At 43.1% G+C, this 24,671-nt stretch overlaps 1 protein-coding gene across 6 annotated transcripts in view; it reads right to left on the bottom strand.

Annotated features, from left to right (window-relative positions):
- Nucleotides 1-24,671, bottom strand: part of ASAH2 (N-acylsphingosine amidohydrolase 2) — a 434,557-nt gene that overhangs the window by 114,123 nt on the left and 295,763 nt on the right. For all 6 annotated transcript variants that reach the window (XM_078642909.1, XM_078642906.1, XM_078642910.1 and 3 more), the window contains 3 exons: nucleotides 24,111-24,226; nucleotides 6,047-6,141; nucleotides 954-993 (listed from right to left, as the gene is read on the bottom strand). In XM_078642909.1, the coding sequence (XP_078499035.1) occupies nucleotides 954-993; nucleotides 6,047-6,141; nucleotides 24,111-24,226 (251 nt within the window). The remainder of the gene's footprint in view (nucleotides 1-953; nucleotides 994-6,046; nucleotides 6,142-24,110; nucleotides 24,227-24,671) is intronic.

The raw sequence follows: 24,671 nt of genomic DNA, 5'->3' as shown, positions 1-24,671 counted from the left end.
AACAGGATGTAGGGTGCAGGGGGAAGGATTAAAACAAAAACAAATCATGCATTAGCATGTAGGACTCAATTTCCCTGTGTGGAGTTCTCTAACATGGAACTCTTCATGCAGAGGGAACAGGAGACCCTAAGGAAAGCCGCATGATATCCAGAGGAGTAAGCCTGGAAGCCTGCACCTAGCACTGATTTCCAGGAAATGTTTTTAAATCTCCAAAAGTCACAAATCTACAACGTGGGAGTAGGTGGATATCCACAGGTGAAGGTTTGTGACTTTTTGTCAAACAGGATTTATTTGTTTTACTTAACCTTACCATCTTTCCAATGCCATTAATCCATACCGTGACCTATATGATTTATTAACTATGTCAAAGTGCATGTTGCCCAGTAGCTGGTGATTTTAGAACTATATATGTGGTTACTGTCCTCATAGTTCTTTTACCCCTTATTCAAGAAGATTATGGGAACACCATTGCTGCCTTTTTAAAATATCATTAAGTAGGGCACACATCCTAGAGCAGCTCCTTCTACGCGTTGTGACTATAAGTACACTCCCTCTACCTCTACCATTAATAATTTAGTAATTCACCCTGGTAGGGAAAGTGCATTGCTCCTTAAGTGTGTATGGTAAGGAGCATACCAGTATACGATGGTAAAATCATAGTATAGCATTCTGCTGTTTTTTGGCTTGGTTGGAGCTGTAGAAACACCAACTACATGAGTAAATCCATCCATACATACATACATTCTTTATTCACCACCAATTTGAAACAAAATACCTGTTTTGTATTTGTTTTACATAATTAGATTTATCCTTCTTCCACATCTCCCTCAAACTGCTCACCTTGTAAATATCATGCTAATGGGATACTTTATTGACTAACAGTCATTTTGGTTAAGACGTTTCTAATGTCAGAAACATAACATCAAGGATTAAATGGGTTCTGCTTACATTACCTGTTGAACAGCTTGCCTGAGCCTTCTTCCAGCCATAGTTCTGTTGGGCATAAAAAGACATTATTGGGATACAAATTTGACAAAATAGATTAAGAAAAAAGCCACTGGCCAAAGGCTCTTGTACTGGACAGTTTTGTATCTACTTTTTGTGACAAAATGTCACGTTACTTAATATATCATACATTTTCGCTCAGTCAGTCCTGTTCATAAAGACAATTGTAAATGTAGAGCGCTACTCCTCTGGTACTTTCTAAACATATATTTACATGCATTTGTGGGAATAAAATTAGAATATTCAGGGAATATTCATGTTCATGTTCAATTAGAAAAAAAGAAAGGACTGGGTCTTCTTTGCACTTTTACTAATGGAGACTTGGATATTTCAGGGCAAATTCACAAAAGCAAGTAAGAGTACGAAAAGCGGACTCCTGTGGTACTACTTCCCATACTAATAAATGCTCTTGTGAAGCAGTCCAATGATATTTTGTCTAAGATGCAGTGAGACTAACTACATTTTGGTAAGCTTATAACAAGATAGAATGTCATTTTGGGAGAGTGGTTGAGAATAGAGAAAAATGACTTGTGTAAATGGGGATTGATCACAAGTCGCTAGAAGGGAATTAGGGATTGTACAAATGACATCGATATAGGCTAAGTGATGTCCCTATCTAGCAAGCACCAGTACTGAATTGCCTCATCTGCTATGTTATAAATCTACATGGAGGGCACCCAGTTCTTAGTTTGAGCCAGTCCTTGCCAGTGAAGGCCACTGGCACACATTTCTGGGTCCAGCACTTATATTTCTTTGTTAGGCATTTAGCAAGAGAAAGAAATCAAAACGAAGTGGAAAGATGGAGGAAGAGAAAGACAGAAAACCCAACACAAAGGGAGAAATCAGCAACCTGCACCAGTGAGATAGGGGCAGGGAGTGCCTGGCACTGTGTTAAAGAGGCCTGACGTGGATTTGACTCTTCTCAGCATTGGTTTTCAGGGTGTCAATATTTAATTTCACCAGCCGCGGGCTTCTGAGCAGAGCTTTTGGCACTGGCACCCATTCTTTTGCAAAGTAAGCACTGGGGGCACCACCATGCTAAGGAGAACTCCAGAGAAGGAAACGAACTGTTAACATTTCACACACATAGAATGCCTGAGTAGTCTTGTGTTCATTGTATTCCAAAGAGTCAAGACATGCAAAATATGTGAATGACAGTATCATGAACGAGATGAAGTGGCACTGATGGCTCTCCAGCAGGTAGGGGAGCATTCTCTAGGAGGGAGCTAGCTTCCATGAAAGGAATTACAGAAAGTTAGCATGGCTGAGACGGGAAACAGCCTTTACAACATGTCTCGAACCACACTGCACCTTTACAACATGGTGCAAACCACAAATGCTTCTTTATAGTGCATTCCTTTACCACGTAAGTCGGTACAACAACATGCCTGAGGGAAAGCGTTGTTGGACTCATGTTGGACTTTAAGTCCAACACTTTCCCTACTTTTGCATAGACTGGAGTTGGAATATTAAATTATACTATGCTAAAGTCCAGCGCTTTGCCTAAGGCAAGTCATTGTAAGTCACAGAATATGATGTAAAGACGCATTCATGATATGGACCGCGTTGTAAAGGCATTCTTGGTTCTAACATACAACCGATTGAGACAATGCATAGGGCATGTGTCTGAAAGGTCAAGAGTGGTGGACATATAGGGGAATTTATTCAAACCACTCCAATTACCCTTCTCCACCTTAGGTATTGTGCAGGTGAGACAGGGTAATCTCAGAAAGAAAGAAAGAATCAAAATCAAAATCACTGGAGCAAAGGATAAGCTTAGCCGGTGAAGTCTTCCTCTAAGGAGGTGACCTAGCTTCAAGACCTAGAGCATGATGGAGCGAGAGGGACCACCTGCCTGTTTTCCTTCTTAATTTGAAAATAGCTGTAACCCTTGAAAATCCAAGTGATAAATTAAATAAGGGGTTCTAGTTGCTCTTTGACAATTACAATTGTGAAATCTAAATAGATTAATTTCAGCACTGGGTCTAGCAGGTAGGACAAGAAAGTCAGGCACAACCACAACCAGGGTGCATTTCGCTACCAGTGGAAAACCACAGATGAACAAATCTCTCTTTGGTTTCTTTAATGCACTCATGAGAATCCAACCCATGTTTGCTTACCTTAATTTCTTCACTTGAATGAACACAAGTTTTGGCTTTTTTAAAGGGGCCTTCCAGTAAATGATGTCTCAAAACACAAGCTGGCCCAAGATGACTTTATCAAACAAAGAACCATCCTATAATGCCTATTTTCTTTATTCGTGTTGGGATGGGAAAGTTCCTGCTAGGTGTACAGACATGTGCCCTAGCCTGAGGTGTAGACTGCAAGTGACACTGATATCCTGACTTTACACTGGTGTATAATATGTACCTATCTTATACATAGGGTTTCATGGAGCAAAGAGGGGTTAACTCAAGCTCGGTTACTGTTCTTTTACACAGTGAACAGTGATGGGGAAAGCGTGGGAGTCCTCTCTCATGCTTTCCCCATCACATGAGGGACCAGACAGGGTTCTACCCTGTCCCACTCTTCTTCATGTTTGTGAATGAGCTACTGGCACAACTGATCCGCATTGATACACAGGTCTGCAGGTGGAAATTGAGTGACAGCCAAAAAGATTGTATATCCTTATACGCAGAAGATGTCCTGCTTTACATGCTAAACCCCGCAATGACTGGCCCTTTTAGTCTCCTCCTCTGCTTTCGGTAGCATCGGCTCTCAGACTGTACCCCTCTTAATCAGTACTGGTGACACTGGCCCCCTCTCCGGACTGCTTCGATTGGCAAGAAACTATACCCATCCATCGTCTTAGCTTCAAATACTTGGGCATCTGGGTTGCACTGCACGCTGAACATACTTGTTCCCTTCTCATAGAACCCCTGGCACGAAAAGCTAAGGCTGACCCTGCTAAATGGCAGTCCCTCACATTTAACGTAATGGGTTGCATAGCCCTATTTAAAATGATGATACTACCTTGCTTTCTTTATGCCTTTCAGAACTTGCCACTCCTCATACCACGGACATGGTTTCGGGCCCTGGATAGAGTAGCTGCCTCCTTCCTGTGGCATGTCTTTAAGGCCCATCTGGAAAATGCACACTGCCAATGTGGCCCTTACAATAATGGTCGGGGAATTACCAATCTCTACCTCTTTTTAGCTTCACATCTCCTATCCATCCACAACTGGCTTATTGGGGGATGGTAGGACGCCACCTACCGCTTCGAGCTATCCCTTCTGGAATTCCCTCAGATTCTATCCATGCTTTATGGCTCCCCGATCCCTAACTCCACCTTGTCAGTGACAAAATGGGCCCTTCAGTCTTGGAGAGTGGCTTTGCAACAGACTTGTTGGGACACCAAACTCATGCAACAAGCACCTCTTTGGCAGGGTACTTGGTTGAGGGAGGTGGCATCACTACAGGGTTTTGGGTGCTGGGACCTTATTGGGATTTCACAACTCAGGGACATCTGGTCAGGAACACACGTGATCATTTCAAGAACTCCAAGTCCCCTACACGCTAGCCCATACACAGTTCTATAAGTACCTTTAATTGTGACACTCCCTTCAATCTCACGTCCCACACACTGACTCTCTTCCCGAGTTTAGGCCATTGGAGGCTAAGCTTCTGATGGGTGATTTGGACAAAGGAGGAATGTCTCAAACCTATCATACCTTGGTTGTTAATACCCCAGACACTCAAGACCATCTTAGAACCCGATGGGAGAGTTGGTTGGGACCCCTCGAAGATGGGGCGACACGCTGATTTCGCAAAGGGTTACCACAATTTGCTCCAGACTGTGGTTGATTCAAACATGATACCTCTATACAGCCTATCTCTCCCCAGCTCGGCTCCACAAGCGGGGAATCCTCTCTGAGCCTGTCTGTCCCCCTATGGTGGTGCTCCTGACGATTTCCATCACATGGTTTGGTTGTGCCCTGTGAGTCAAAACTTCTGTGCTGTGGTAGTGACGGTACTAACTGAGTTGCTTGGATGAAAGGTCCCCCTCACCCCTTTGATGATATTGTTGGGGGTCCTTGAGGACTCTAGAGGCACAAGGGATGACCAATTTTTCTTGGGAAGTGCTCTAATGGTTGCCAAACTTGGAATCGCCACACGCTGGAAGTCCCCTTCTCCTTCCACTCTATCACACTAGCGCCGAGGGGTGGACTGGTGTGCCCAGCAAGAGGAATTGGTCTTTAGGGCCAAGGGGTGTCCCCTTAAGCATGGTATAATGGTTGGGCCAATAACTCGGGGTGGTTTTGACTGAAGCCAGGATTGCTGATGTTGCTGGTGTTTTGTATTACCCTACTGTATCAAATGAATGCCAGGGGGCTGAGCAATTGCATAGTAACTATCTCAAACGTGCTCATTGTGTGTCTTGTGGTCTTATTTTCATCTGCAAAAAATTCAATCAAATTGGTTTATAAACGAAAAAACACTACACCATCTTGCTGGTATCTGCCGTTCCATTTCCGCACTTGTCTACACTTCTAAAGTTGCTGTTGTGTCTCCCCTGTGTTAAAGGTGCAGTGAGTCTGTGAAAGTGCAAACAGCACCACCATTCTTCTCAATGAAAAGGTTTCCATATGTAAAAACTGAAATCGAACAGTAACCCCATCACAACGCCTAAGGCCTTTCTCTTGTGTGGACAATCACCACACAAAGAAAAGCAAGCAAACCCACGACCACCTTAATTAGATGAATTTAGAAAAAAGTCACACATATATGCAGGTTATACATGTACAACGACATTTCTGTAGATGACCACCTATGAATGTAGCAAACATTCATGCAGACTTAAGGGTCTGAGCAGCCCATTGCCGCCAGGGCTGTGATTTCTGATCATCTGGGGGTATTGAATGAATTTGTTTTGTGTATAAGGTCACATCCATTCACACACACATTAAACATAAACCTGTACACGAAGATGAAGTACTGGAAATATGTGTCTAAAATAATACCTTTAACTTCAAACAAGAGAAATAGACTTTGTTACATAAGTTATTAAAAATGAAATACAATGTAATAGAAAAGCACATACGTGAGTTCTCCAGGGACAGCCAGGATTGCCAAAGATCCAAGGGTAATAATTTGAATGTCAATTATTGTGGGGTGCCAAGGGTAGGGCTTCATCATCTAGGAGAAAGTCCATAACAGAGTGTTACCATTCACTTCTATACTGCTAAGTGTTTCTGACAAAGACTTGGCAGCTGCGGGCACTACCAAGGCTCTGCAAACGCATTTTTTCAGAGCAGATTATAGAAAAAGTGCCTTTGGGGTGAGCAGAATAAATCTTGGCAAAGAATAATACCAGCAGGTGCAAAAGTAGATTCCTTTAATGATTATCCAAATTAACCTCAGCTGGAAATTGGACAGTTCGTTGATTAATGAGACAGCACAATGGGATAGTATCTAAATTTAATGTACGGTTTTGCAAGACAGTCGAGATTCAGATTGGCTGCATGCATCGTCAGAGCAGCCCCATCTCTGCACCTGCAGCATTTCTGTGAGCTACTACCTTCATTAACAGCGTGTCAGTTATACAAAGTAATCTGGACTCTTCAATAGCTGACCCTCCAGCTGAGTTACCTGCGCACAATTCTAATGAATTATTTGTTATAAATATAATACTAAACAACATAATATGTAATTGCTTCATCATGTCATCTGGTGTGAAAATGACAGAGAAGCTCGTGGATTAGTAGTCTTGGATTATACGAAATTCAAACTAAAAAGTGTGTTAATCGTACTTTATTACTTGCAGCAACCTTGGACCTGTTCTATGAAGGGGTGATAATAATTAAAATACAAGAACCCTTCATACATCACATACAGAAAATGAGGTGGCAATGCTTGGATCAGTAGTAACGCAAAAAAAAATATCGGCCAATCGCCATCCAGTTGTAATGTTAATGTTAAATTTGTAGAGCGCACCGCAGCGGCGGTCTGTGCAGGTAACAGTGGTAGGGCGGTGGGGCCAGGTAAGGGGGGATTTCGAGGGCTGATGTAGAGGGAAAATAAATTATTTATTTGATTTTCCCTCGGCAACGTCCCTCAAAATCTCCCCTTACCCGGCCCCACCGCCCCCCGCTGTTACCTGCACGGCCCGCGGCTGGCGCACTGTTACCCGAAGGTGTCCTGGCACTAGCTCAGCAGTTTGGACAGATAAAGGACAGACACATCGCTGGACCTAGATAGTAAACAGACCCGTTTTCAAATCTTTCCTGAAGGTGAGTGGGTTGGGAGCAGAACGAATGTAAGAGGGAAGCTGATTCCAGGCGTTGACTGTGCAGAAATTAAGCATCTGCCATCCCAGTTGTTCTCTTAAATCTGGAAGCCACCAGGGTCTTGGCTCCCAAGAAACAAAGGGCCATATTATCAAGAAAGGGCGATGCATTATCGCCGCTTTTATCGGCAGGAAACTGTCGCTAAAGTGGCAATAATGGGCTTGATATTATGCCCTTGTGAATTCCCATAGAAGCCTAGGTTAACACCATAACCTGGGCTTCTATGGGAATTTACAAGGGCCTATTATCGAACCCGTTATAGGCACTTTAGCGGCAGTTTCCTGCCGATAAAAGCGGCGATAATGTATAGCCCTTTCTTGATAATATGGACCAAAGTGTTCTGTTGGGTACATACCATTTAGATCTCTGCCTGAGATGGAAAGGGCCAATGTTGTGTAACGACTTGAAGGCCATACAGAAGCTTTGAGTTTGATTAGGTGCCTTACCAGAAGCCAGTGGAGCTTTCCAATTTCATGTTTAACTGACTTGAATTTGGGTATGCCAGACAAAAGTCTGGCTGCAGCGTTTTGGAACAATTACAGTTTGTTAAGATGCTGCTGCTGCACATTAAGATACAGTCCATTACAGTAGCCTAACTTTGATAGGACAAGGGAAGTCACAACTGTTTTTTGGGAATCTCAGGGCATGAAGTGTAGAATCTTTTTATCATTCTCAGTGTGAAGAAGATGGAGGTCGTCACTGAGTTTACCCGGTCACTAAAGGTGAGTTTATTATCCATTAGGACACCCAGGTTTTTTACTCTCTTATCTGGAGTAGGCAGGGATCCTAATTCATCTGGCCACTAGGATGGAGACCAGAAGGAGGTTTTGTATCCAAATATAATCACTTACATTTTATCGGAATTCAATTTCAGCCAGTTATTGCTCATCCAAATGCTAATGGCCAGCATGCAATCATGAAACTTAATGTCTGTTTCCATTTACTCATTAGATAATGACACAACAATTTGAGTGTCATCTGCATACGAGGTAAGGGAGAAACCTAAAGATCTAACAAGAGATGCCAATGATGGCACATATACATTAAATAGGGTACAGCTGAGTGAGGACCCCTGAGGGACCCCGCATGGGAGAGAGAAAGGCTCAAAGATAAGTGGGGTATTTTTTTTTAACCAACTGAACATTCACATGGATGCACAGTATCTTCTGGGATGGCTAGTTGCGTTGGCAATTGACTTTCCACTTATACCCACATTTGTGAACATCGGTGTACTTCAGTCATTTCCCATGACCTCTGATTACTCATGTACAACCATATGTTAAAGAAAGCAATGTGTTTTCACAAGAAAATTAGACATGTACCGTATAAGTCAGGCTATTTTTGGTATACTCTAGACAACAAAGGGTGACATGTACAAAACAATTTGGAAGTCAAAAGATCCTATGATTCCCAAAATCACAGGGTCTGGATTCACAAAATGTGTTTTTGCTAGGTGCTAAACCACTTTTATAATTCAGCAAATAATTAAAAGTTGTAAAAGGGATTTTGAAACTCATTCAAATCATAACAAGTGTTGAGCTTGGAAGGGACATGCCCACCTAACTGTAAATCGCAAAGACATGTATGTGTGATTTATGACAGTAATTGCAGTTGCAAACCTTTGAAAAATTACTGACCCGGTAAAGGAAGTGCTAACTCATTTACAAAGGGGAGGTGTGACAGCTTGCTCATTGGGAATTGTGTTGGGCAACCTCGGAGAAGGAGGCAGGGCTCTTTACAGATGGGATCTTTCTTTAAATCAAGCTTGTTCTTTTTAAGTATCTTGGGCTGCTTAAAAGAATTGTTTCACATTTGCGGATGAGTACACAGGATATTGCTCTACCTTATTCCAAATCCACTTTTGTAAGGATACGCTCTACAGAATTGGCAACGAGCTACAGCCCTGGTAAGTGACACATCCACTGCATTACAGTGAGGAATTATCTTGTGGAACTAATGCTCATCACAGTGCTTTGAGATCGTTGGTAAGAACATTTCTAAGGAATACATCACCCTTCACAATGCTGAGGATCATATTCGAATATGGAATATGGAAATCATTATTTTTTGTTTGAATCTGTTTTATTAGGTTTTCATAAACAGGACAGACATACATTTCTTTTGATACTGGCCATTGGGTGGCTACATTAATATTGAGTATGCATCGAATCAGAGTTAAACAGAATAGATCCAAATTACTGACAGCGGCGTACATATATTACTGCTGTGTGTACTTGTGTCCCAGATATTAATCACTGGTGCTCATGGAAGCTCCGCAGCGTCTGAGTGCGTGATACATGTCGGCTCAAGCTCTCACTGTGAAGTGGTCTGTGAACTGGGGAGGGCGGCAATAATATAACAGAGAGAACTTAAAACATAATAGGTGGTTGTGTGATAAAAATCAGAGCGTTCCATGGTCCCCACATCTAGTGTGTCATCTTGTACATGTATTTATATAGCGCAAATCACCGACACGGTATCTAAGCGCTTGCTTAGGGAACCCGTCCTGGTAGTCCCCTGTGAGATACCCCGGCAGGGTGTCCACAAGGTGAAAGCCAGGCATCCCGCCGCGAGGGGCCGTAGTGGAGATTAAGCAAGCTGTTGCCCAGAGTCGCAGAGTGTGACGCTGTGAGTCGAGTAGGCACCGGAACGAGAATTGTCGAGTCCGTGGAATTTTTGAGCCCGAGACCCGCCGAGGCGTGGAATCGAACCCTGGTCCACGGCCGATCTCAGCTTCCGGGTCTGCCGCCTCTAACCACTGAGCCACGCTTCTCCACCTCTTGAATGTCGCACATGAAGGGGAGTCTGGTACATGCCTGAGGGGCGGTATTGGATGGCGCACATTCATGTCCACTCCTATTATCTCTAATCTGCGCTGTTTGCAGCCACTGCCCCCCTACTTCTGATGTGGACTCCTATGCAGTGGCATTAGTCGGAGGTGGAGTCTCTGTGTTGGTGTTGTGTATGTTTTGCAACTCAGCTAACACCGTGTTCCAGCTTGTGGCAAGTGGGGTTTTCGGATACCCAGGGTGTCATCTCGATGTTCTGTGATACTCCCAGCCTTAAGTCAGCATGGGGCATTTCCACGCTATTATGTGAGGGGGATCAGGAGCTTTCCATGTCCTGGTGATCAATCTCTTGGCTACCGCAAATCCCAGATCTAGGAACCTAGAAGTCACCTTGTGTCTCCGGCTTCCTACAGTAAAGATGTGGTATGTAGGGTTTCCATTCAAATGGGAGGAAACATTATGTGCATTGGGTAAGATTGTTTGCTACTTCCATCCAGTACCCGTGCATGTTGGGGCACCCCATAACATGTGCAGAAGTTCTGCGTCAGTAAGACAGCAACTGGGACAAGTGGTATCTACACGGTCAAAGTATTGATTAATTTTTTCAGGTGTGAGTTATGCTCTTTGCGTAATGTAATACTGTATTCGGTGTAGACGCACATTCCTGGGGATGCGCACATGGGTCTCCAGTACTGAGGCCCATTCGGGGTCCATGAATGGATGGTGCAGGTCTCCCTCCCAGTGTAGCCGGAGTGGTGTCAATGTAACCACAGTGTGTTGTGTTGTTTCAGTGATGCATCGCACCATTGCGTTAAATGTCCGCCTTGTCCCATTATGTATAAGTACTGAATGGTAAGATGGGTTGGGGGCTCATTGGTTAAATCCCCCCATTTGGAAGCAAGAGCAGCCAGTAGCGAACAATGTAGTAAGAATTGACCTGGAAATATCTTCTTCTACTAGTGTGTCATTTTGGGTAAGGACACCCACCCGATATAGGTCTCACATATCCTGAATCCCCGCCTCCCGCCAGCCCCACTGCTCATGTGCTCTCTAGGCGTTCCCTCTAGCGGTAAAGCGGCGTGTATGGCATCACATGTCAAGTGATATATAAACTCCTGCAGTAACACCTATACGCCATGCCAAGCAGGAATGATTTTGTGGTTTTGCTTTCGCACAAGGGGGAAATAGTCTGGTCAGGACAGTTAAAGAGCAGGGTGGTTGTGTAGTCACTGTGCCGCAAAGCTGGTGATCAGCCAGCCATCTTGCCACCCATTGCAGCTGTGCAGCTAAATAATACTGTTCCAGCTTTGGAGACACAAGCCCTCACTGGTCCTTGGGAAAGTAGAGCTTCTTTATCGACACTCGGTGTCAAGAGCTGCCCCATATAAAGTCTCTAACCGACTTCTATAGTGTGAGAAAAAAAGGAGGGATGTATAGTGGTAGGTCTGTGAAGTAGTATAGAAACTGTGGAAGGATCACCATTTTGGTGAGGGCCACTCGGCCTGTCACCAACAGTGGAATTGTTCCCCAGACTATCATTTGGGAGCGGATGGCATTCAGCGCTCTACTCAGGTTACCATCTTAGCAGATTTGTCTGTTGCCTGTATATTTGTTTACCTAGGTAGCGGAAGGGATCGACTTGCCACTTCACGCACACCCCAATAAGGACATATGCCAGGTCTTGGCACCTCTCACTGAAGGGATATAAACGTGATTTGGCAGTGTTGACCTTCAGCCCTGATAAGGAGGTGGAGCCTCCTAAAATAAGTGCTAGTCTCGGAGGAATCGAGTGAATGTCTCTGATGTACACCAGGAGATCATCTGCGTACAGTGATATAATGTGTGTGCCATCCCCTAGTGGGATGCCCCTGCCGGCCCAGTGTGGACAGCTTCTGCTAGTGGTTCTCTGGCTAGGGAGAAGAGGAGAGGGTACCAGGGGCATCTTTGTCTAGTCCCTCTTCTCACCGAGATTTGGTCAGATATATATGGGCCTACCCTTACCCGCACCGTTGGCTCAGTGTACAGCAGTCGTACCATGCACATGACGTTGCCAAGGTCATAACGCACTAGTGCGGCAAATATCAGGGAGTCAAAGGCTTTCTCGAGGTCTAGTATTAGACACCCAGAGTTTGATCAGCGGGGCACAGAGTATGTTACGACTCTAAAAAAGCACCTCATATTTAGGGAGGTACTTCGTGAAGGCACAAACCTATTTTGATCAGTGGGGACCAGGGTCGAGACACAGGCGCTAGTCGGTCAGCCAGTATCTTTGCCAATAACTTAAAGTCTGCATTAAGGAGGGCCAGCAGTCTTTAGGAGCCCAGGTCTGTGGGATCCTTATCAGGTTTAATTAATGACACATGGCTTGCCTCACGCATGGACAGTGGGAGTTTCTGCTCGGTTAAACCCTTGGTATAAAGTGTATGCATGCGTGGAATCAATAATATGTCATACGCCTTGCAGTACTCAGCCGGGAATCTGTTCGGCCCAGAAGTTTTCCCTGTTGTCAGCGCCGCTATCGCGTCACGAATTGCGTTGGGGAAGATTGACGTGTTTAATGTCTCTCTTTGCTCTGAGGTGACCTCGGTAAATGCACTGAGTCTAGGAAGGCGTTTAGCCGATGTTCGTCGCATTGCCCTGAAGACTTGTATAGTATTGCGAGGTGATGTGTCATAGCTGCGTGCATTTCATGATGTGGGTATAGCAAATGCCCGCCTCATGTCGCAGAGCGCATATGGGCTGACAAGATTGTTCCTGGCGCAGGAGCAATGCAAGCATACGGCCTGCTCTGTCTGCCATAGCGTGTGTGAGTGCGGAGTGTGCCGTGTAATTATGACATCTAAGTCTCTCTAGTAGCTCCATATGTTCAGCACGCAGCTCTTCTAAACACCGCTGCCATGTTAGTTTCATAGTTCAGCAGTTGGCGCTAGACTTTATTAAGCGCTTCGCCTATTTGCTTGCATATGATCCAGGTGAGCCCTAAGCAATGCCCCTTAAAGGCATCCCATTCTAAAAGTGTATGATCCGTGGAACCTTTATTTACCTCAAAATAGTCCAAGATCGATGTCCCCAGTGAAGAACGATATGCTTGGTCTTCCAGTGCTGCTGGGTGAAGGCGCCAGGTTGGGGCAGGTGGAGGGCCTATTTCCCATTTAAGTTGCAACAATTGGGGGTTATGATCGGAATGTCTGCATCCCAGGTATTCAGTCCACTTGATAAGCGGTAAGAGGGCGTGTGACCCTACTATACGATCAAACGTGACATGTAATCTGTGCACTGGGGAATAGAAGGAGTAAATGCATGTGTTTGGATTGAGAGTGCGGCATATGTCAGTCAAAGACCAGTGGGCCAGCCACTTGGTCAGTGCCTGCACATTCTACGCAGCTGTGGTTCATGTCAGGGGTAGGAACGACCTTTCCAACTCCACATCTAACACAAGTTGAAATCGCCCCCTATCAGCCAGGGGGTTCCACTCCATCGGGCTAGGACCTTGATTAATTTACGGAGAAATGAGGCTTGGTCCACATTGGGAGCATATATAAAACCTTTAAGAAGAGTGTGGCCATTCAGCCTACCTTTCGTAAACACATATCTGCCTTCCGTGTCAGTTACTGTTTCCTCCATCACATAAGGGACCCATATTAAGGTCCCGCTCTCTCGGGAGGAATAGTTGGTGCCGTATACCAACCCCGCCAGTTACGGTGGAGGCAATCAGCCTCTATCTGGGTCAGAAGTGTTTCCTGCAGGAGGACTATGTTATTGGATCTGCGTTCTAAGTATGAGTGTTTGGAGTATCTACAAGTGGGTGTTTGCATTCCCCTCATATTCCATGTGAGAATATTCGTTTGTGCCATGTTTCAGAGGTGCTGCCCCTATTATGATAAGGGTGTGTGAGTGTGTAGCAGAGGACCAGGTGGTTGTTTAGTGCTCCTCTGGGTGTCAAAAATAAAAACAGAACTGGGGATTCAAATGCAGTCTGCAAAACTGTGTGAGAGCAAAATCGTGGCTGGAGTTTGTCCAAACAATGTTGCCCAGCCATAGCACTGTGGGGGACGGTGTCTAGCTATAGGGGTTGCGAGGTATGTATCTTTAATATTGTGTCACCTTCTCGATGTTCCATTAGGGTGTTAAGTAATCACTTATAAGTTTTAGATGTAAGTATGTTAGCTATCTAACTAAATGGAGCACCATGTCCCGCTTAGCTTCTATATCAGGCTTTCTAAGTGACTGATCCTCCCTTGCATCTCATGCGCAGCAGGAGGGATCAAGCATGAAATCAAAGCATTGCAGCATTTGCAAATCGCACAGCATTGTTCACTTATCAGACTGTTGATGAATGTTCGGATTATGTCGTCTGACATTTTGGAATATGGAAATTTGCAGTGTTCCATTCCTGACAATCTACAACAGCATGCAGTGGCAGAATTCTCCACTAAGGCAGAAGAGAGTCACCCCACTGCTCTGCAAGCAGATTAAAAAGTAAAACTAAAATGATAATAACTAATGTTATTGTCATTTTAGTTTTCCTACCTGCTTAGGTGCGGGGCGGGTTGGGCTGGGCTGGCTAGGGCAGGGGCCAGGGGGAGGAGTGTTAGGCGCGCTCTAAAGTGTGCTGGACGGTTTGAACTGGTCCTCTTGGGCTGACCAAACAGTCCTGTGCACTTTGCATGTTCCCCACCAGACAACATTACCCAGCCTGGCAGGGAATATGTACAGCCTCCCTTTCCCCGTCTGAGCGCCGAACCCAGCGTTCAGACCTAGCGCAATGCTGCATTGCAGCATTGTGATTGGCCAGGGGATTCTGGGAGGCTGTGTGCTTCCTGTCGCGGCCCGGAGTAGATGTTGGAGGAGAGGTGGAGGCCGGCGACACTCAGATAAGTCATTAAAAAAATGTATTCCCCTCTCCGCTCCCCCACCCCACCCCTCCTGTTCAGTAGCAGACGCTACTGGCAGCAGGCGCTTCCTTCAGTGATTACGGATTACTTTGTCTTGCATCACTGTAATGCACAGATACAACGCTACATTTGGTGCATCTAGGAAAAAAGTGGAACCATCTTTATTTGGGACAGCTTCATATAGGTTTTGCAGTCTGCGCATCATACACAGCATCAAATGATCATGCCACCATCTTTAATTGGCACAGATTTGAGTTAATCTGGAAGACTGCATGTTCCTCGAGTACATATATACATATATTAATATATATCTTGCTACAAATAACGCCTCATATTGCTTTCGCTTTCCTGAACAGCGAGCATTTTGACCTCTCTGGTTTATTGATATGGCTCTCAGCATCTATGGTGAGTGCATGTTTAGGTGACAATTGCAAGTTCAATTGCTTACAAATCCACCATATTAACTAACACTTCCTGCTGTGAAACTAACAAGGAATAAACAAAGCCTCTGGCAATATTTGAAATCTCTTTTTTGATAATTAACATGATGATTTAAGGCCAAATATAGTGTATAAGATAAAATAGATTTTTGGTGCGAAGGGGGAGTCACCTCTTTAGGATGTGACAGATATTGTAGAGGGAGAAACTTACTGGTAGAAATGCTAGAGTGGTTTTTACTGAAGACAAAAATAAAAAAAATAGTAATACAGTTGCCAGGCTTAGAAAAACAAAACCTTCCTCAATTATGCAACAGGAAGGGAAAGACTCTTCATATTGTACATGTGACTGTGATAAAAAGGTAAAACCAAGCACTTTGTCAAAGAAGTGTTAGAGGTGTGGAAGTCGTAGTTGCCTAGTTAATGATAAAGAGTGTACTAGGCGTAAGCGGAATAGTTCAAGCTGCAGAATTTTGGGAATTTTCCATGAAGTATGTCATAAAAAAGGGAAATTCAGTGATGATGGTGGATTAGGACATAGATAAACAGTCAAGTTCATCTGAGGATAAAGACCTAAATATGTGGGTTTTGAACACAGATCCTGATGTTTTGAGTGTAGATGTCAATAAAAAGAAACCAATATGTGAGATATCTATTAGTGGGGTGAATTGTTCATTGGTTTGGATTCATATTCACAGTACACAATTGTTAACAAGGATGTATGGTATGACAAATTTGTTCTAGTCCTGGGTGGAGATTTAGAATCACCTGATATTGCTTAAAAACATTCACAGGTGAACCCATAGAAATGGTTGGGTATAGGAAACTATTATTTAAATGTAAGATTAGATAAGCACTAGGGAAATCGTGTGTGTCAGCAACAGGGCCATCAGTACTTGAATGGATGGACCAAGGTGAATCCTAAAAGCCCTGAACCAGTCTTATTACTACAACCTGATGAAGAATTTAACCAAAACATCTTGAAAAATTATTCAAACATGTTCCAGGAAAATAGGGAAACTTAAATGGTTTCAACATAAAGTAATGTTAAAACCCAATGCCAGGTTGTGTATACATAAGGTTAGGACTCTATATTTAACTCTAAAGGATGAAGTTGTTAAAGAGCTAGACAAGCTATAGGCTCAGGGGTTATAGAACATGTTGAATCGTCTGAATGATTGGTACCATTAGTTGTAGCTAGATGTGCTAATGGCAAATTAAGATTGTGCATTAATCTCAGGGATCTAAATAAAAACATTTTAGTAGATCGGTTCCCTCTTCCAAGAATCAATGAAATGTTGTCCCTAACCAAAGGAATTAAGTGGTTTACCACAACAGATTTGACTGCAGCATACCATCAGGTTCCGGGACATCTGGATAGCAAGAGTCTCACTACATTTGAGACCCCATTTGGTTGTTTTAGGTTCGACGTAGCCTCTGTAGCTGCTATGTTTCATGGGTTAATGCACAAATTAGTCAAAGGTATCAAGGATCTGGTGTTTTTCCACGTTGATATCTTTGTTATATAAAGAGTCACATCAAAAATGGATTTAAAACTTACAGAGCTGCTGAAAAATATAGAGCAAAGGAATCTTCCTGACAGCAGAATACAATAAATGTAAGTTTGCCAGGAACTAAGTTAATTACTTAGGTCATGAGATTACAGGTGAAGGTATCAAGCCCAAAAGAGACCTACTAGAAGCAATTAGAGATGCACCTACACCAAAGAGTAAAGATGACGGTCAAGCCTTTGTAGGTCTGGACGAATTCTATTCTACATCTGTAAGAACTTTTTCATTGAAAACATATCATATATGGCAGTTACTCAAATAAAAAAACAAATCTGAGTGGTCTAAAGAATGTCAGGAAGCTTTCCTTTCTCTTCAATCTCCCCAAGTGCAGCCACCCACCCCCCCAACCCACTGGGGGCCCGCAAATAAAAGACTGCATGCCTTTTCATGGCAGTAACGCAGCCATGGAAAGGCTGAACTCCACCATCATCATAATATGGATGGCGGTGTCTTTCAGACACCGCCACAATATTATGCATTTTTTCTGCCCGGTCGAGGAGTTGACCGCCGAAAAAAGCGGCAGACGGTCTTTCCGTCCGCTGTGGACCCCCCAGCATCCTAATGTGCGGGAGGTCTTTCTGGTGTGGATGGCGGGCGGTTCGCCCCTGCTGGGCATGCGGTGGCTACCGCCGGGACGGCGGAGGTGAACCGCCCGCCATCCTAATGGCCCCCTAAGTGATTGTATAGTGCATGACCATGCCTTGCTCCTATGTCTGTCAACCTCTTAGACTACAATTAGGAAGTGCAGTAAACCCCTGGTGTGAAAAAGTTCCAGCAGGTTTTTGAAGTAGGTTACCACTACCTTTGAAAGAAGCTTGTAAGGATAATTATGAGGAATTGTGGGTTGCCAACATTACAAATAATAGTCCTAGTATTACATGTGAAGAATGGATAGATGCTCAACAGAATTATCTTGTACTTATAGGAGTAAGTAAAGTGGTTTCTAAGGGTTGGCAATATAAAAAGAACTTGGACAAAGATTTGGTAACATGTTGGGAACTGAGACATTGATTATCCTTCAAAGGGGGTATGGTTATGAGAAATGGCAGAGTAATTGCCTCGGTGTGTTTAAGATCCCAATTATTGGATATTTGTCATGAACGAAACGTGGGTAAGTCTAAATAGAGAGAGAACAATTTGGATTGGTGGTGTTGTATAGATTTGGAAAGTGCAAGGAAGGTGAGAGATTTTAGTCAATGTAAGAACTCTAACAAATCACATTCCACATTCAGACCACAGTTATATCCTTTTGTAGTCCTGATATGTCTTTAGGAACAATTAAGAATGTATGCTACTGAACCAGTTTGAGAGAATAATGAACAGAAGTATTAAATTGCCAGAGATTGAAATTGTGAATAAGACAGATGCTAATACTGTGGTGCAGTTCATAGATAAAGTGTTTTTGAATAAAGAATAACCTAAATATGGGGCTGATTAAGATGACGGGGAGAGCGCCACCGACAGCCTGTCGGTGGCATTCTCCCCACCATCCTAAGCAGCTTTTCCGACCGCCAGATCTTGATGGGGGGTGGTGTGCAGGCGAGAGGAAAGCCCAACAGCCACAAATTTGATGGGCTCCTTGAGCCCGCCGGGGCTGCAAAGGGCCTCCCAATCACTGCAATGGTGGCAGTGCCTACCAGGCACCACCGTAGGAATCAAGATGGTCCCTCCCCACCAGACTTGGATGGACATTGGGGGGCTGTAGCAGGCCCCCCTTCATCCTGGGCTATTTCCTTTGGGTGTGGGGGGCACCACAAATGATCCCTGTACCAAGTGACAGGCACCGCATGGTGCCTGTCACGTAGTACAGGAATGTGTTACCCATCCCTTTTTTCCATTGCTGTGGGTACTGCAGGCATCACCCCCCACCGCAATGGAAAACCTGTACAATGTGACTGCCACCGTGTCGGTCGCATTGTAGCCTGTGGGACCTCCAACACTATATTGGGCGGTCCCCATCTCCTAATCAGGCCCTAAGTTCTTAGTGAGAATTGACCACAATTTACCTCACATGCTCTTAAGTCTTTTTTGAGTACGAATGATAGAACACATAACACTACCTCAGTATATCGTCCTGCTGGTAATGGTGCTGTGGAACAGTTAAATTGTGTAAATAATGGAGCCATTCAGCTGGCCTGCAACAATAAATTGGGGATGTGGAAAGCATTACACTGCACACTTAGAACTTATAGCATCGCTATGTGTGTTTCTCTAAGGCTGTAGTCCTTTTGAGTAAATGAGAGGTAGGACTCCATTTTCTTAAAATAATGTAGGCTGGATGAGAGGTCACCAGACATTATAAAACAAATATTTCCTCTGGCGCAAGCTGTGTCCATGGAGTACTATGACAAGAAACATAATTGTAAATCAGTCCACATTAGGGTGGGTGATCGTGTTTGTGTGAAAAGTGTTGGCATGCTGAAATAAAGGCTTGGTAAATTTTCACAACCTTTAGAAGTGAATCATATTTTTTTCAATTCTGTAATGTTAAGTAATGGTAAAGTGAGTTATCTCATTCAATAACTTTGTGCAAGGGGAAAGATAAGATTTCTGCTCATTCCACCAGAACATGTGATTTGCAAGCACGTACGAATAAAAAACTGGATTGGACGATTGATGAGGAGTGGCACCAAAATCCGGAGATTTGAGAAACCTCTGATGAACAAATTGTAAAAGAAAAACAAGTCGGCCCAAATTTCAAAGTGGGTACCCCAACCATTAGATTTGGATGTGCTGTGGTTAAACCTGTGAAATTGAAAGATTATATTTGCAACTAATTGAGATGCTGTGTTGAAACTGTTAGATTCTTAGATGTTATATTACTAAGCATATGGGTTATGTGTTATCAGTTGCATTTATGGTGCATGTTACTTAATTGAATTATTTTGTTCCTATAGTATCAATTTAGTATAGGATTTTTGTGTCGGTTATCTAAAGGGGTGAGGTGTGCTGTGATGTTCTTACTATAATGTCATTATTGCTCCTCTATGGACACAATAGTTTATTATGTGGAGAAGGGATTCTAGAATGCAGGGAGAGCTGGTGGAGGAAAGAGGAATACAATTTCTCTAAATCCACTTTTGTGAGGATATTCTCTACACACCTCTCAAAATCTCAGGCAAATCGCAATAAAATTAGAAAGAAATTTGCACCTGTTATTCATTGCCTATCTGTACATCAGGCCTAAACATCTTTAAATTATTACCACTTTCATTGAAAGTTGAGTGGTTTTGAATGGTTTAGTGTACTGAAAGAGGGTGTTATTGTAATGCTATAGTATACAAGATTTAACATCCAGTGCTATGAGCATCACAGAGCATGCCAAAAAGCCTCCCAGAATAACCCCAATATGCAATTAAAATGTGGTGTAAATCAGATAGGTGTACATTACTGAAAATGTTGCATTTCTAGCTAGTCGATATCTACCCAGGGGATGTGTAGCTAGTATTTGACAAAAGCCTCATTATAGCCTCAAAGCACATATCACTACGCTTTCTTCCCATAACAATTGCCTGCGATGACCAAAGAGTTCTAAGCAAGAACTACAACATTAGCTAGCTCACTGTATATGCCTATAGTGGGAAACATGCTGCTGGAGAAGACAGATTTAGAATCATCCACTTTGACCTACACAAGACTGAATACATTAATGCCTCAGCACTCATTTACTTCAGTCTGCTCCATAGGAAATTATTTTGATTCTGCAGTTCTAATTCCAACAACATGGTGCTCAGAAATGCTTCACTTAGGGGTCCATTAGGATGGTGGGTGGATTGCCCCTGCCAGGCTGGCGGTAGCCACCGCCAGCCTGGCGGGGGCAATCCGCTCGCCATCCTTCCCTGTATTCCCCCGACACATTAGAATGGCGGGGGGGACCACGGCGGAGCAAAACACCGCATGCCACTTTTCCGCACCGGTCGCATTGCGCCCGGGGCGAAAATGATTAATATGGTGGCGGTGTCAAGCAGACACCGCCAGCCATATTATGATGGGCTGAGGGTGATGCCTTTCCGCCGCCACGGAAAGGCATGCGGTCTTCACTCTGGGGGTCCCCTGCGGGCCCCCAGAGTGAAGGAGGGGGGTATTGCACATGGGGGGTACCTGTGGTACCCCCCTTCATTTGCATTAACAAAGCGGCAGGCACCGCGCGGTGCCTGCCGCTTTGTTAATGCAAATGCAGAAATTCATTTCTAGCATTGTGGCGGGCGGTGCTGAGAGCACCGCCCGCCACATTGCTAGAAATGCAGGATGTGCCCGCCACTGTGGCGGGCACATCCTAATGCTGGCATCGGGACCCCCGCCCTTAAGGCGGGCGGTCCCGTTTACCGATAGGACCTCTTTGTATCAATACAAAAGTTAAGCACTTGGCTATTCATTAGAACATGGGTGGTGAGAAACAGTAAAACCATTCCGATGCTCCCCTTGCCATAGGAGAAGCCTCCTATGGTGAGGGGAGCATTACTTTTTTCTTTTAAAAAAGAAGATCCTATTTCAGTTTTGTTTTTTTAAGTAAAAAAGAATAGTATTTGCTGCTGGGCTTCATCCTTCCAATGCAGCCATGCAGCAAACAGTATAGTGCATTGACAGGAACCGCCCCATCGGTGGTTCCTACTGATGCCTTCATAAATGACAGCCTACTTGGCGGACATTCATAAATTAGGTGGGTGGCCTCTCAGCCATGGGGAAGGAGGAATTTACTCAATTGCAGAATAGTGGTTGTCCCCCTAAATATATATCAGGCCTTTAGTTTCTTGTAAGAGCATTTATGGGCACAGACCAACAGGAATCATTTTCTTGGGCAGCTAAGTTCTCTGGTCAGCCACTCTTGGGGTTTAGTTTGCTTCAGTGTTCAACTTGTGAAAAAATAAGTGCCAGACTGCTGCATCTTGCACCACCCATTGCCCCTGCCAGAGCTGCCAGTAGCAACACCAACACATTACTAATCATCACAACCTCAAAAGTGTGACAATTCCAGAGCTACAAAGCTATAAAATAGGCCAGGGTGGCAGGTGTTAGTCATTTTTATTTTTTAAACAGCTGTTGTGCTTACCTCTACATTCAACTGACAGTGCCACCGTGGGGCAGAATGTCTGTCGTTAGTGCCAGTGTTGACAATTAAGTGCTGGTGCCCACCACAGGAAACCACCGGCTCAAATTAAGCACTGGGTTATATCCCTCTGGATGGTTGTACCAGTTTTGCATTTGCATGTTGACAGAAGGCTTCTACTTGCTGCTTTCGGCTCTGCAAGCATCAGAGTCAGCACAAGCAAACATCGCAGCTGGTTTACTTACCCACCGACAACCCAAATCGGACACCTCGAAACACTGCACAGTAAAAATACTATTGGGAAGTCCTGACAAAATTATTCTAGGTAAGTGTTTGACTATTAATGTCTCCAAACAGAAAATGGCAAACATTCTCCAACTTACCACCAACCAGGTCCTCTTGATATCAGGATGGATGTTCAATATAAGGTTAAAAGAGTCTCACTATTAGTAAAATCTAACTTCCACCACTGACAGACATTTCGAAATTCTTAAAACTGTATAAACCATTTTTCAACTGCAACCACATCCTTTTTTCACTCCAACACATAACATTTAGTTACAAACGAATTAAACAATTTTGATACACACATCCAAAATTGTCCAATATATCTTCAAAATTAATGAATCCAGCTCTTTAAAAATAATCAAGCATAAATAACTAGGCCTTTCATTGCCAATTTCCAAAGTGGACAACAATGCTATTCTTGAAACTCATTGTTCCATTAAAACATATTAGAAACAGGTTTATTATCTTCAGCTCCATGGTGAACAAGGAAAACACATCTCAAAATCTGTCCCTGTGAACTCATGTCTCTCTCTCTCTCTTCTCTCAACACCCAAGATCTGGATTGCAATATACTGACTGAAACTGCAAAACTGTACTCCACCGGACGAAGAATGAAATCTCAAAGACAATTGTTTTTTATATTTTTTCCATCCTTTTACTAAATTATGAATGGTGTGACTGCTGAACTATGTAGTAGGGTTCCTGACACAGTGGAGTCAACTTCTTTTTATTATTTAGAACATTTAGTCACACGCTACCTTATATCACTTTTTAGGGCATTTTTAGTTCATCTTATCAGTATGTCTAACACATATAGACCATGTTACCTTAAGAAAATGATTTAAAAAAAAAATTAAATGGTGTTTACCTAAGCACATATTGTGGTCAAATTTACTTTCAGATAGTGTTAACATTTTGTGACTATGGTAGATGGTCAACACTGATGAGACTTTTGATAATAACGATAATGACATAGTGTGGTCAAGCTAGCACCTTAAGAAATTACCTACATGTCACTTGTTAAGGGTGGCCATTAGTTTTAACCCATTTCAGATAACCTGAAAGTTTGGACTGCCACCACATTTTAATTATGTTAAGTTCCTTAACTGGTATTTGAATGATCTTATTTAACATGAATGGTTTAGGTCATCATTTTGTCAAGGAGGCCGACATATCGGTAGGGTCTGGCTTCCACCAATGGTATGTGTGTGGCAATTAATTAATCAGCATATCTTCTGATTGGTTTATGAGAGGCTTTACATTCTATCCATGTTATATCATCTAATTTCAGATATTTATGTTCCAATTGGTTTCACTCCTGTAACCTGTTAATTTCCTCGATTTGCCTTTGTTTGCATCAACAACTCCCCCTTTATCTTTGATATTGTCTATGCGTGCTTTTTTGTTTGACAGACGGGAACAAGTGATGCTCATCTTTATTTTAGCTTTTGCATAACAGCTCTTTGTGTTAGGCTTTGATTACATATTAATTTTAGGGAAACTTCCAAATGACATTCCAGTTACCAATCTGGCCTCGTTTACATAGCAATGGCAATAACAAAAACAGAAATGTTACCTTTATGGTTTCTAGATTTGGAAGATGTTTTTAAATATTGTGCAAAGTAAGGTCAGAATATACAAGTTAAATTGACAAACAAATGCTTATGAATGGTTGGCACTGTGCATATCCTTCTATCAATGACTGCTTTGATTTTATCTTACTTATAAATCACAAAATTTCATCAACCCATACACTAAGATTATGTGTATATAAAGACGAAAGGTACATACTTCACCAGTATTGAAAAGAATTGGCTTAGGTTTATGGCAATCTTTAGTTTCATTGGATGGGGCTCCTAGGACCTGGGCGATGATATCATCCCAAAAGGGATCACCTTCAATAGCTCCTGTTGGTAGAAAATATTGTCAGTTTTAATTGCCTAGGTAATAGAACATAGAATTCATTGTTTCATCATCCACATAACACACATTATTGGCTGCAAATTATTTTTAGAATGAAAACATTTTGTTATGTTAGCTTGTGGAGAGGAATTCAACAATGATACAATACAAACCAATGATGCATAGACTGTGCAAAAGTGATTCATTTAAGCAAGGATTCAAGATGTACTATAATTTTGAAGGAAAAAACCATGGGATGCAACAATATGTAAGCATCTCTAAAAGGACAGTGTTATTTCTGAATGTCAGTTAAGTGGTGTAAATGAAAATTAATAATCGTTTTATGTGTACCTGTTCGAGTGACTGCACAATTTCCTTCTATTTGCCTAGTGGAGTGAGACTATTAACTAGAATCAATTATATGACGGTCTTAGATTGGCTATCCAGGTA

The sequence above is a fragment of the Lissotriton helveticus genome, chromosome 5_1 (genome assembly GCF_964261635.1).
Source record: "Lissotriton helveticus chromosome 5_1, aLisHel1.1, whole genome shotgun sequence".
Classification (NCBI taxonomy): domain Eukaryota; kingdom Metazoa; phylum Chordata; class Amphibia; order Caudata; family Salamandridae; genus Lissotriton; species Lissotriton helveticus.
Note: the sequence above shows the minus strand (reverse complement) of the source record. Positions and strands in the feature narration are given on the sequence as shown.